Source organism: Nannospalax galili, unplaced genomic scaffold (assembly GCF_000622305.1).
Source record: "Nannospalax galili isolate Female #2095 unplaced genomic scaffold, S.galili_v1.0 scaffold450, whole genome shotgun sequence".
Classification (NCBI taxonomy): Eukaryota; Metazoa; Chordata; class Mammalia; order Rodentia; family Spalacidae; genus Nannospalax; species Nannospalax galili.
The window spans coordinates 217136-231121 of record NW_008329134.1 but is presented as its reverse complement, the minus strand read 5'-3'; the positions used below and the strand labels follow the sequence as shown (position 1 = coordinate 231121).

General features: G+C 38.4%; 1 protein-coding gene across 2 annotated transcripts in view; it reads left to right on the top strand.

Annotated features, from left to right (window-relative positions):
- The window catches only part of Itgb8 (integrin subunit beta 8), an 87747-nt gene that overhangs the window by 58869 nt on the left and 14892 nt on the right, over nt 1–13986 (top strand). For both annotated transcript variants that reach the window (XM_029563256.1, XM_008832591.2), the window contains exons 7-9: nt 5313–5408; nt 8951–9040; nt 12573–12707. In XM_029563256.1, the coding sequence (XP_029419116.1) occupies nt 5313–5408; nt 8951–9040; nt 12573–12707 (321 nt within the window). The remainder of the gene's footprint in view (nt 1–5312; nt 5409–8950; nt 9041–12572; nt 12708–13986) is intronic.

Here is a 13986-nt window from a genome sequence, read left to right as displayed (position 1 = left end):
TTCTGGATTGCAGGAACCATCCCTTGTTCCTGACGCTGACAAATTGTAGAATCTTTGACATTTTATTGAATTTTATTTTTCTTTTTAAAAAATTCTATATTTTTTAATGTGTATGAGTGTATTGTCCGCATATATGTGAATGCACCCATGTCATGCAATGCCACGGAGGTCAGAAGAGAGCTTCAGATTTCCCTGGAACTAGAGTTAAGGACAGTTTGTAGCTGCCATGTGGGTGCTGGGAATCAAACCCAGGTCCTCTGTCAGAGCAGTCAGTGCTCTTAACCTCTGAGCCAGCCCCATCTTAACCTTCTTTATACCCCCTTCCCCATTGGCACCCTCCCATAGCCACCTCCCACTGGAATTCATGCATTCTGTCATTTGTCTTAAGGCCTATTGTGTCATATTGGTGTCCCCAGATGTCCCTCAGTGCAAGTTCATCTACTGAGGTCTAGTCAGCCTATCTAGAGGTCTCTTGTTTTAGGAAGATCAGCTTGTCCTCACCTAGCAGTAATCAGTTGCCAATATTTCTTCAGCTAAGACTGGGGTCAGCTGTCCATTTCCCCAGTTCCATGCTGGGTTTTTGTCTGAGTTTGCCTGGGTCCTGTGCATGCTGACACCTCTGTTGTAGGTTCATATGAGCAGGGTCCCAGGAGCTTGTCGGACTCTATTTCCACATGGTCATACGCCTCCTCCCTGACTCTTATAATCTTTCCACCTCCTCTTCCACAATGGTCCCTGAGCCCTGGGGTGGGTGTAGATTAATATAGGAGTCCTAGAAGGCATTTATAACTCATATTGATTCAGATAATGTCATTTAATGAAAGACATAATCCTTCAGTAAAGAAATTCTTTTTTTGCTCTTAATGAAGAAATAGGCTTTTCAACTTTAGAAAGAGTTCTATCATTTTGCCTCTCAGCATCTGTGTCCTGGACACAGGAATAAAAAGAATAACTCATTTATCACTCAAACACTTCTAGAAAGTTTGAAGTTTATATGCAGCTTTTTGACAAATATTGTCAACTTATGAGATTTATGTCAACTTATGAGTTTTTAAAACTAGCAAAATACCTGATATCAGCTGACTGAACAATTTGTTTAAATTATAAATATGCTGAGAATTTTCCTACAGTTATTTTATGAAGACTAATTTGAATGCCTCTAAGTTTTTCAGAAAAGTAGCCAGGAAATGATCTCTTCAAATAATACCTAACTAAATTGACTTTTAATTGAAAACAAAACTTGCATGCAGAAATCACCTACCTCAGGCTCCCGGGGGCCTGGCTCTGCTTCTATAGTGCCCCTAGAATGGGATTCAATGAAGGACGGGAAAGGTAGCTTAAAAACATTTAAATTCCATTTACAAGCTTATGGACTAGAGTATTCTGATTAAATTACAGATTTTGGTTAAATCATAAGCAGATTTTGTTTTCTTTCCATTTTTATTGAAAAGCTTGCTTTAAAAACCTATGCCTGTCTTCTGTAAGTGGAGTTTCAGAATTACAGTCAAAACCATTTTGGGCACAAATTCCAGCACTCTAGGGACAAGTAACACAGAATTAATGTATGAGGCGGCTCCAGCAAAGTACATCCAAGAACATTCCTACCATGTTTAGTGGTGGTCCCCAAGTGTCTGTTTTTTTAAGCAGTCTCTTATTAAAAACTGTCTTCTACTCAGCGGTCCTGAGATGTGTGCCATTTACTTTTCGGCAACACCACCCCACAGCCCAGAGGTGAAAGTGCTGCTTTGCTACTGTTGGTAAATGAAAAAGCAGAAGTACTGAGGCAGCAGTAGTGGCAGAGCACAATCCCACTGTGCTCCGTAGCAGAGCCTGAAGTTGATGCCATGCTGTGGGACAACAGTGCCAGAGCCCCTTCTCACCCTGGATCTGAGCTTACTGATTTATTAAATCCTAGGGGAAAACTGTATTCATTAGCTCATTTATCAAGAGGGAACCACCGTAATTCTTGGAGTAGAAATTGGCATGTCTGTCTACCTGTGGTAATCATGTACAAACAGGACCACAGAAAGATTGAAACTGTTTCCCACAAACTGCTTCCCGCGCACTTAGTGAGCTAGTCAGCTTCTCTTCTCCATAACAACTGCCTGAGACAATCAACTTGTGAAGAGGAAGGGTTACTTCTGACGCACAGTGTTGGAGGTTGTAGTCCATGACAACTTGTCCCTATTGCTTTGGATCTATGGTGGCAAAACTGTTCACTTCATGGCCAGGGAGCAAAAGAGAGAAAGAAGGGACCCGGGTTCCACAATCTCCTCCCAGGACATGCCCCCAATGGCCTGAAGACTTCCACTAGGCCCTACTAGACAAAGGTTGCACCACTTCCCCCTAGCCTCACAGGCTGGAGACCAGGCCTCCAACACGTGGACCACTGGGAGACATTTAAGATCTAAACAGTGGATAGAGCTAGCAGCTGTAGAGCTGGGAGATGTAGCACCAGCATCATTTCTGTTTCCAGAGCACCTGCTCTTGATTCTCTTCAGGAGATTTCACCTTTAAGAGGACATTTCCATGCCAGAGACACTTTATCACAGCTGGGGAAAGGGATGCTACCCTTTAGTGAGTAGTCAGAGTTGCTACTGTGTGGCACAGAACACCCCAACCCGGACACACACAGGACACAGTCCCAAATGTTCACAGTATGGCTGTTGCACAACCTGCTCTTCACAGTTACTTAGAAGCCAGGCTGTCAGGACAGATGTGAACTCACAACACTTTTTTTTTCTTTTTTGTTTTTTTGAGACAGGGTGACCCTGTAGCCCCAGCTGTCCTGGAACTCACTATGTAGACCAGGCTGGCCTCGAACTCACAGAGATCTGCACGCCTCTGCCTCCCGAGTGGTGGAATTAAAGGCGTGCACCGTCACACCCGGCTACATATTTTAAAGTTTTCATGTCCAAATAAATCCCCGCTGCCAGAATGCTTCCATTTTGCCTGTCTCTTTCTTCTACGAAGTAAGCTCAGGTTGTTGGCAATTTTAAAATATCTTATTACGACATTTAATACTACAAATTCTAAATAAACTTACTTTTAAAATTAATTTAACTTACAGTGAAGAGAGTCTTCGGTACTTTGGTTTTAGACATACACAAATGATTAGGATTCGGCCATACTTCTCAGCACAGTAATCGCTCTGACTGAAGTTGTTCCTAGTCAGCCTTTCTTCCCTCCCAACATTTCTAAACTGCTTCCCACGGCCTTCAGTACTTAGTGGTGCTCCTGACATACTGCTTTTCCTTCTCCCTTTTACCTCTGAGATGCCATTATCTCCATTAATTATTTTCAGAGTTTACAGAAGCAATAAGTTAAGTTACAGAAGAAGTTAAGTGGGGGTAGAGGGATGTGCTAGACTTGAGAAGTCAGGACATCACCAGAACAGGACAGCTGGCTGAGAGGGAGTATGTTCCCCTGCTAGCAGAAAAAAGGCATAAAAGATAAAATGCATAAGAGATAATGTGCCTTATGGAGGAGAGGTGAAGAGGCTTCAGAAATAACCATTTGTCCACAGTCTCTTGTCAACAGTGGTTTGTTTAAACATCTGTTATACATTTGTAATTTTAAAAAATCTGCCTCAAGGTATTTGAGATTTTCTTTTAAAAAGAATTTTTCTCTGGAGTTGAAAAAAAATGTTCTTGAAGGTCTGACTAACCTTTCTAATGAGCGTCTGACAAATGAGAATGAACATTCTAGGCCTAAATTTTGTGTATTTTTGGTCAACGACTTCCTGTTTGGGGAAGAGGAAAAAAATTAAGTAGTCTCCAAAAGTTGTTTACATTTTAACTGTTCTTTAAATATTGATTTTATGTGACGTAAGAACAAGCCAGTTAACACATAGATTAAATTTTTTCTTATTTTAAATGAATAGTTTTAAAAGTAAGGAGTGAGTGTTCAGCAAAGTATTTTTGTCAAAGCAAAAATATGTGAAAAATAATTGTTGTTATTAAGATTATATTCCCAATATAGCTAGACTTATCTTGCTTCTATTTATCCCCCCTAATATGAACTGTCACAAATCTATTTTAAGATTATACATTTTATTGGGAACAGGAATAAGAATTTGGCTGGCAGGATTTATATTTGGGAATTTTTGTTATATTACTTTAAAATTACATTCCTAAGAATTGCTTTGGGCTGAATTGTCTTATGTAAACCCATGTGGTAAAGCTTTTCAAGCCTTATCATGAGTTGGTTTCATATCACATCTAAATGCAACTCATAAACACAAATCTAGACAATATGGAAACAGAAGAGCATTTGCTGTAAAGTCTCCTGCGGATTGAGCCCAGGGCCTTGTGCATGCTAAGCACATGCCCTAGCTTTGACTATACCCCCAGCCCTGGTAGTATTTTTTTTAAAAAAACAAGGCTATGTGAATTTAAAATGTGGACCATTGAACACAGGGTATAAGGCAATTAATTTTTGTTTATTACTAAGTTCCCATAGTTTCCAAATTACAGAGATGTTAACCAAGTCAGAGTAGCATTGGGGAGCAGGAACAAAAGCTGTGAAGTAATTTTAACTTTAATCTCATGATGCTAGGTGATTTGGTCACATGACCTTTGATTCGTACACTTAGGCACAAAGGAATAGGCAGAGGCTACTGCAAGTGGAGTTTGGCATCATTTCTTTGAAAGGTGTCTAATTATGAACAAGTTATTTGAGATAATGAATTTAATTCCTAGAAGAATATTTACAGAAAGAATATCAGTATAATGCCTACCTATATACATTAAATAGCAATTTCTGCAGTCATCAGTGAGATGGAGTAGAGAAAGTGAATTGCTGAGAATTGAAGCCAGGGCCTTGTGCACCATAGACGAGAACTCTACCATATATACACAAACACACATGGGGGCCATAGATATTTATATACAGATATTAATAGGTATATATACCCAAATATATATTTGATTGCACTTCAACACCCACTACTGAATTTTGCCTCAAGCAGCGATTGTCACTAAAGTGTCTCTACTTCTGAATATCATCACTTATAATCAATTTCTGGCCAATATTCATCTAAAGAGGTCCTGACCACTCTTTGGATTATGTAAATTTAGTCCTCTTTGTTTTTCTAAGCTGTAGATTTTTATGGAGTTTTTCCTTACAAGATGTCCTTAATTCATTGATGTTAGCGTTCCGTTTGAAAAGAATTTAATTGCTTCTAGGAAAGGAGTAACCAAGTAGACACATTGCTATTCTAACTCAGGTGGATTTCTTCATACTGGATGTTTGGATATGTGTGAGTCTGAGATGCTGAACTTCTTTTGTCTTCATTCCCTTGTCCTTTACAGGAGCATCCCTCACTAGGCCAACTTTCAGAAAAGCTAATAGACAACAACATCAATGTCATTTTTGCAGTTCAAGGCAAGCAGTTTCACTGGTACAAGGTATGTTCCTTCCTGCATCATCAAAATTAGAAGCTTGTATTGCTGGGCGAAGAGAAGACACTTTGTAGAAGCAGAGATAGAATTCTGGAATTCTTATGCATTGTACAGTCTAATAATATATCAAGTGAAGAATACTTTATAATGTCTTAAGTCAGTATTTTATAGTACATTCTGTCTGTGACACCTCAAGCCAAATGTGGACACTAGAAGCTGTTTGAGAACTGCATTCAGTACATGTGGCCATAGCCTGCCACCTACAATGAATGGCACAGTAATGAGAAAGATTTTCATCAAGTGAAAGGTATTTCATCCTCCATCTCATGTCCAGATGCCTTGCTTAACACTATGGTCCCTGGGCTTAGCCTTATACTAGGTTAAAGTTAGAGAATTATCAGCTGAATTTTCAATAGCATCAACACACCTAACTTAGGTCTAGATTAGCAAGAAAAGGACCAAAAGGAGCCATGAAAAATGGCTAAGCCAACCAATGCCTTGTACATAACAATAACCTTGGTGCTGTGCAGGTCCCTTTGTGGTAGGTGAACTGACAGGGGAGCAGACACTGTGCAGCTGTGCGGGTCTGGAGAGCTTGCAGCCCCTACAGAGAATTGTTCTGTGTCTGCTGTTGCTCTTTCTCTGTCTTTGAGGGTCTTTTTACCAAGACACTTCGTTCCTGTTTGCAAGTTACAGTGATGCCTTGACTGTCAACTAATCACTTTTCACTCATCCTCCGCAGTCTTCTCTTCTTCCTTCTAATCCTCTCCCAGTGACCAGTCTCTTTTACATTTATTTATTTATTTATTATCTATTTATTATTTATTTATTAATATTTATTTATTTATTATTTATTTTTGGTCTTTTTGAGACAGGGTCTCCCTGTATACTGTTATTTATTTTTTAAATATTTTAATTAATTCTTTGAAAACATCATGCACCTCCTTCCAGATCCACCCCCACCTCCCTACCCACCCAACTTGTATTTCCCCCATTGAGCCAATTTGTGTTGCCTAAATATTCTTGAGTGTGGAACCTGCCATGGAGTGTAGTCAACCCATCAGGGGCCCCACCCTTAAAAAAAAGCAACTCTTCTTCTCCCAGCAGCTATCCCAGGAGCTACCTATAGTTCCTTAGCTAAGGGAGGAATTTCATGCCTACCTCCCCCTCCTTGCCGGAATTTTGTCCAGCTTGAGCTAGAGCAGGTCTTGTGCATGTTAAATCCTCCAATGTGCTGTGTTTTCTTTTGATCAAGGAGTACTTGAACTTGTTTCCATCTACCACAAAGCTGGTATTTCCCTTACCAGTTTACTGTACACCTAACTACCATGTTTATCATCTGAAAGAGCTACTTTAATCATATCACCTACTCCCTTAGAAATCTATAATACTTTAATTCCCCGATTTGCCAAATGTATATACATGCCATAAACATAAAAAATCAGCATTCACAAAAGTCGGCGGGAACCCAGACTGAATAGTGCAAACCACTATGATAACGACAGGACCGGTTTCCACTTACTGAGCACCTTACTGCTTTCAAACACTGAGTTTAGAAATGCTAATATTTCTGATCCACTTAGCACTCAAAGCAAGGGCAGTATCACGAACATGCTCATATTTAAGATGAGCAAACATTTAGAGAGGTTAAAAACTTGCCTGGTTCTCTAATAACCCAAATCCTGGGCTCTTAACCTTTAAGATTAATAGTTGGCCTTCAAATTCTATGCAGCTTTTCATGCCTTTTGCTTCCTCTTTCTCTGCTGCTGATTATTTCTTCATGTGTTTTTGACTCCAGGAGTTTTTCTCTTCCCTTTGCAAATTTGCCATTGACAGACAAAGCGTGAAATCTTTTATTTATTTACTTATTTATTTATTTATTATTTATTTACGGGTGTGTGCAAAGTAAAAGCACGGGACTCCCCAGCTTGATAAACTGCTAAGAGGCCCATGTCTGCCCTTACCATCACCTACTCTGACTCCCAGGGATCTTTTTGTATCCACCATCTTTTGTCTGGGTTGAAACAGTTTTGAAACCTTTCTCCCAGGTCCATTCTCCACCTGGCTACCAAGATGATCTATTGAAATTACAAAAACATATCCATAATACTCCACAAAACAGACTGGTCCATAGGCACTCTCCGTTTAGTGCTGTCTTGTCATTCATATGGTCCAGGAGACCAGGTGCCCATCAGGCTCCTACCTCATTCTCCTGCTGTTTTCTTCCAGCCTTGCTTCTCCTTCTTCTGTGTGATGCACACACATTCATCAAGCTGTTCCTGTCCTGGGTGTCTTTGTTCTTGCTGCCCCGACCCCATATCCAGAAACCATTCTTTCTCATTACTTGATTAGCTATAGCTCATCTTTTAAGATAAAACTCAAAAGTCACTTTCTGAGGGGAAAATGTCCCTGATAACAATCTCCAGGGCTGAACTGTTTTGCCAGGTATCCCTCCTCACAGCACCTGGGCCTATCTGCTTGTGTCATGTGGACAGTACTTTGTGAAATTGCTCCTTAAGGATCAAAACTATGTGGACTAGCAATTTAGCATTTCAAAACCAGCATTTGATAGATCAGATCTTCAATAAGAGTTAGAGAAATGAATTTTAAAAATCCGTAAGTGATAATGTTTTTCCCTGAGTTGAGATGCCAAATTAGTCATATCTGAGCATGGCTGACTTAGAACAGAAACTTGTTATGATTGTGAACAGAGAAATGAGTGAATAAGTGAACTTCAGGGCTTTCATAGTCTGGCCTCTTTATTGTAACTACAGACTCTTCATCCCTCATTTTAGCCAGACAGGCTTCCACTGAGGAAGACTTTGAAAGCTTTGCTCATTCTCATGGTCTCTAGAGGAATGCCTAGTCTTCCTCATCATTAGTAAACATTCTCCACCAGGAACACCTACTCCATGAAACTCACACCTGTAACTGTGACCTTTTCCTTCCATCCAGGGCAGCCTATCCCAAAGGTCATTCCACAGAACAGTATTTATATAAAATATTTATATTACATGGAAACATGTTACTTAAAGCAACAATCTGTGGGGGAAAATGAACCATCTGGAATATAGAGATGACGAGAAGGGCTCTGTTGGGGCCTCTCCAACCAGGCATTTGATGGTTCAGTGTGTGTTTGTAATAACAAAGAAAAATGAAAGCTCCTTAAATAGTGTTAAATTATTTGCAAATTTCAGGGCCATTCTGATTCTTTTACACTGCAAATGTGCATTTTGAATCTCTAAGTGGAAGAAACAGTTTGTGGAACTTCACACTTCTATGCCCTCAGAACCCTTTTCATGTACTTCATAATGTACACACACACACACACACACACGCACACACACGCACACACATGCACACATATGCACATGCTATTTCAGGGATCTATGGGTCAGCAGCTCTATTACATTGCTTGTATTTTCTATCATAATTTTTATTCATATATGGCTTACCTTCCACTGATAGCTACAGAATGTTCCATGTCTTGATTACTCAATGTTTGCATATGACTGTCCTTATGTACAGGTGACTAATGTGTTTTTTAGGACCTTCTACCCCTTTTGCCTGGCACCATTGCTGGTGAAATAGAATCCAAAGCTGCGAACCTCAATAACCTAGTAGTGGAAGCCTATAAGGTATGTGTATGTGTGTAATATATACATTATAAACTTTCACTCACATTTTTGTGGTAAGCTATAAAGTAGAGTTCTTGCATCTTGAAGAGAGTGACAGGAAGAATGTGAGACTGGGAATTCAGAGCCTAGGTTTAGCCCTGGCTGCACCACAAACTAGTTAGCATGTTTGAGAGAGTCACTTCTGCTCTCTGTGTCTCACTTGTCCTGGAAACAGGTGAAGTAAGATTCAACCAGAGTTTGTCCAAATTTCCTTCTGAATTGACTGCTCAGTGAGCTACCAGTTCATGGCTGTACGATGCACCTGATTACCAAGAGGTTGCATAGTTTCCTATATCATAAAGCAAAATAATTCATGCTGTTGCTTAAAGCAACAATTTGCAGGGGGAGATGAACTGTCGAGGATCTAGAGATTACTAGAAAGACTCTGTTGGGGCCTCTGTGATAAGCCATTTGAGTGTTAGTCAATTAGCAGTTGGATGAAAAGAATGACCTTAATAGATAGCCTATTGGATTGATGGTTGTATGTTGTCACCAGTCCTATAAAGAGTATATGTATGAAGTAATGAGTCATACCTGAATGTAATAAGTTCTATTAAAATGCAGTCATAATAATGAGTGTTGCTTTGAAGCAAGTCACTGTCTATATATGACTTCATTGAATCCTTACACCTGATCTATAAGGCAGCTACTAGTAGTCCCACTGTGTATTAGTAGCAACAAAGAAGTAAACACATTAACCACAGATCACACAGCCAATAAGCAGAGTCATCAGGATGAAACTCCAGATGCTGCTTCATGCCCCAGCTGCTCCCTGACATGTGAGGTCACCTGTTTATCTTTCTTTGATTTTTTTTACATGGTATCAAAAGCTGTTTTATTCTTCCTTGAATGTATGGGCCAGTTATAACAACTCTCTTCTCCAAATTCTGACTACTGACCTAACATGTAGAATTAAATAATGTCGAGAGTGCCAAAGTGCTATGGAAAACCTCAGGCTGCCTCTCTAATTGTCTTCAGACAGCACCTGCCTTTAACTTGTGTTCAAAAAGGAAAGGCAAGACACAGACATAGGGTATAAACTGAAAACGTTCTTTAAACTTACTCTTCTTAAAAGAAAATAGATCTTGCAAGATTTGTTTTTGCAAGAACTTTTCCTATGCCTAAAAACTTCATATAAATAACAAAGAATATCTTAAATTACATCTTCTTTCTTACTACTACAAAAGCATTATAACCATGGGATTTTTTTAAATCTTTATTTTTTTCTAGTATGTTTTTGTAATTTATTGAGAGTTTCATGCACAGGTACTATATTTACATAATTTCCATCCCTCCTTCTACAATGTCCCCATTCTCAACCCCTTGTCCCCTTCCTTGATTTTTATTATTGTATATAGGTACATATATTTACATGTACATATATGTGCATATGTATAATGCACTGAATCCATTTAGTGATGCCCGTGTGTACCATGAAATTATTTTTATCGATAAATGCCAAACACATACACAATTTTTGCCCATCAGTAGTTTGCTTGTAAGCTTCATTCAATAAGAACATTTAAAACATTAGCCATTTGAATTATTACAGTATGCCTCCATTTATTACCCCAAGCAAAGTATACAAGTTGACTTTTTTTCTGTTTCTTTAGCTGAGACAAAGTCTCACTGTGTAGCCCAGGCTGGCCTTGAACTTCTACCCATACTGCCTCAGCCTCTTCCTAGGTGCTAGGACATGAAGCACATGCTACCACGTGGAGCTTAAACTGGCAAGCTTTTATGTGTGTGTCAGACTCATGAAATAGAGAGCAAGCTGAGAGTGAGAACTATGTTGAACAAGAAACAAAAGGAGACAGCAGAGTTTGGTCTTATATTCTTTATTTGCCTCTAACAGAGATGATATCCCTCAGCCCACTGTGGTTCGGACTAACCTTGCAGTGGAAAAATAAATTCAACAAACACTTACTCTGGTTAGCTAATCTCCACAGGATTCTATTATTACTTATGTGCCTCCATTTTCAAAAATCTTTTGGAAATTTTATTTTGTCTTCATAGCCCAATAGAAACAATTCACAATTCACTGGAGAATTATATATCAGGAAAATAATAGTCTGTCTCAATACCTGTTAGATATTAAAGGGGAAGTTCAAATTCCTTAATAAATTTAATTTCTAAATCCAAAAGATGGAGAACATTGCAGAAATTTGTCTTCACACACTGCTTGAAGAACATTGGCTGAACTGGCTTAGTCTTAGAGGGACAGCCAGAACATACCGAGCTTATTCACTGTATGAGGGATGTACTTCGTCTGACAAATCATTGCACATCAACACTATTTGTATGCCAATGGAAGTTTCTGTTAGCTTGCCGAAATCATTCAACATTGCCACATGTGAACTCCTGGGGAGAAACAACATATACACGTGTATGTGGTTGAAATAGTATTTCTTATTCATATAAATTTGAGGAAATTATCTTCTTTTGAGAACATGCTACCAAATTCCATGATCAAGTTCTCAGAAAGCACCTGTCTTACCAACGATACTGTTGAAAAAGTAAAATTACTCTCAGAGAATCAGAAGCCACTGGAATTTCTTCCTGTGAGCTACCACTCTCCTTCCTTAATTACACGCTTCATGTTTCCCTTCTTTTTGTTTACAAGTATAATTTCAGGACTGTTGCATGTAGTAGACTCAGTTTTGTGATCAAGTACACATAGTTCTAGAGGATATATTTAAAGTACCTAGATCCTTAGGAACTCAAAGATTGTGATGGAAGAATTCTGTGTGTCCAGTGCATGATAGCATCTAGTAGATGTTTACTGAATAGCCCTACGAATGAATGTTTAAATTCATGAACTCTTTCTGGCCAGTTAGAAGCCCTGCTTTAGAATGAAGTCTCAAAACAAAACTGGCAAGCCTGGGGACTTAAAATCCCTAAGCTATTCCTACAGAACCTTGTAGAACCACAGCTGGCAAGTAACTTCTGTATATAGCTATGACTTAGAAATGGCCTCTGCAAGCTGTACCTTTCAACTCTGTATCTATAAGATATTAGCTTTCATAACAGTTACAAATGTTTGAAATTACAATGTTTTGTTAGCAGCTGTTTTTATCAGAACCATGTTCCCTGTTGTAAGCTGTCAAAATTCACTTAACATGATGATATGTATTCTCATATCATCATGATATGTTTCCTTTAAAGTTTGTCATTAAATACTAGCAATATGGATTTTGAAAGATTTTTGCAGCACAAGCTAAAAAGAAATATTTATGAAGTGATCAAAATGTGTAGTCATAGACATATGGGAAAATGGAGCCTTTTAAATGCTGATAATCTAATCCTTCAGTATTTCTTACATATTTCAGATATAATTGGGTCCTTATGCAGAGGCACTACTTTATTTGTTCTTTTATAGAGACTTTGGTTTAGTTAAAATTTAAATCTACGATGATTTAACAAGTACTAATCTATTTTGTTGCTTACATTTGAAACTACTGCAGTGTGTAATTAAAAACTGATGTCTCTGCAGAAACTCATTTCAGAAGTAAAAGTGCAGGTGGAAAACCAGGTACATGGGGTCCATTTTAACATTACTGCCATCTGTCCAGATGGGACTAGAAAGCCAGGCACAGTTGGATGTGGAAACGTGACAAGCAATGACGAAGTAGGTGGCTGCATGTTTTTCTTCTTTAAAATAAATTCTTTGGCATGCTTTCTCACAGAAAAATCAAACCATTCTGAAAAACTTTACTCAATGATTAACTCCAAGAATCTTGTTTCTACTTTAAAGTTACTTTACTGTTTTTTCTCAAAGTTCCTTCTTGTTTTACTTCAATTAGCTATTCTCAAAATTTCAAGTTAAAATAAGGAAATAGGTATTATAATAAGCATGTATTTAATATTACTGGAAATAAGCTCTTGACAACAATCGGTATAATGAAGAAATTCACATCCTTTCAAACAAGTGGTATCTACAGTTGTAATATTAATTATATTTTTATTTTATGTGTATGAGTATATGCCTGCATGTATATAAGAGCATGTTTGTCATGCAATGCCCATGGAAGTCAGAAGAGGGCATCAAATCCCCTGGAACTGAATTTATGGATAGTTGTTAACCGCCATGTGGATTCTGGGAATCAAACCCAGGTCCTCTGCAAGAGCAGCCAGTCAGTATTCTTAACTGCTGAGTTATCTCTCCAGCCCCTACAGTTGTAGTATTGATAATGCCTTTCCATTTCAAATCTGCTTATTCTCAGAGTAGATGTGAAATTGAATGTAGCTGCAGAAAAGAATGGAACAGTTGATAAAGGCTAAGAGTTGAAAACTCTCTTGTGATGGCCTCCATAGTAAGATAAGGAATTGTTCAAAGCAATCAAAAAGTAGAGGTGAGACTATTTATTAATAACTAGAAAGGATGGAGAGAATGAGAAGAGGAATCCGTATTTCAACATTCAGGATCCAGGGACCAGAAGAGACAGGGATTCTCCAAGAACTGTCTCAGCAGAATACAACACACAGCACAAGCACCTAGAGTCCTGAGGGGTAAAGGACTGTCAGGGAGTCACCTTGGGAATATCAGTCACCCCATTTTCAAGTGAATGACCTGCACCAGAAACTTTTTACTCTTTCTTCCTTCTCACTCTAAGGTTCTGTAATTTTATTAATTACTTTAATTACATGCTGTGTTGGAAAAAAAAAGTTATTAAAGAGATAGAAAGTCCTAAAGTTCTAAGATTAAATAAAAGAGAACTTTTATTCCACTCTAAGTTAAAATATTTTTTTTTCTCATGAGAACTTTAGAAGCTGTGGGTAGTGTGATTGTGCCTACAAGCCATATAGCTTTAATTAATTATTGCAAACTTCTAATTCTGTAGTTTCCTCTATAATTACTTCTTGGATTTTATCCAAAAGACATCATACACTAGTTTATAAAATACACA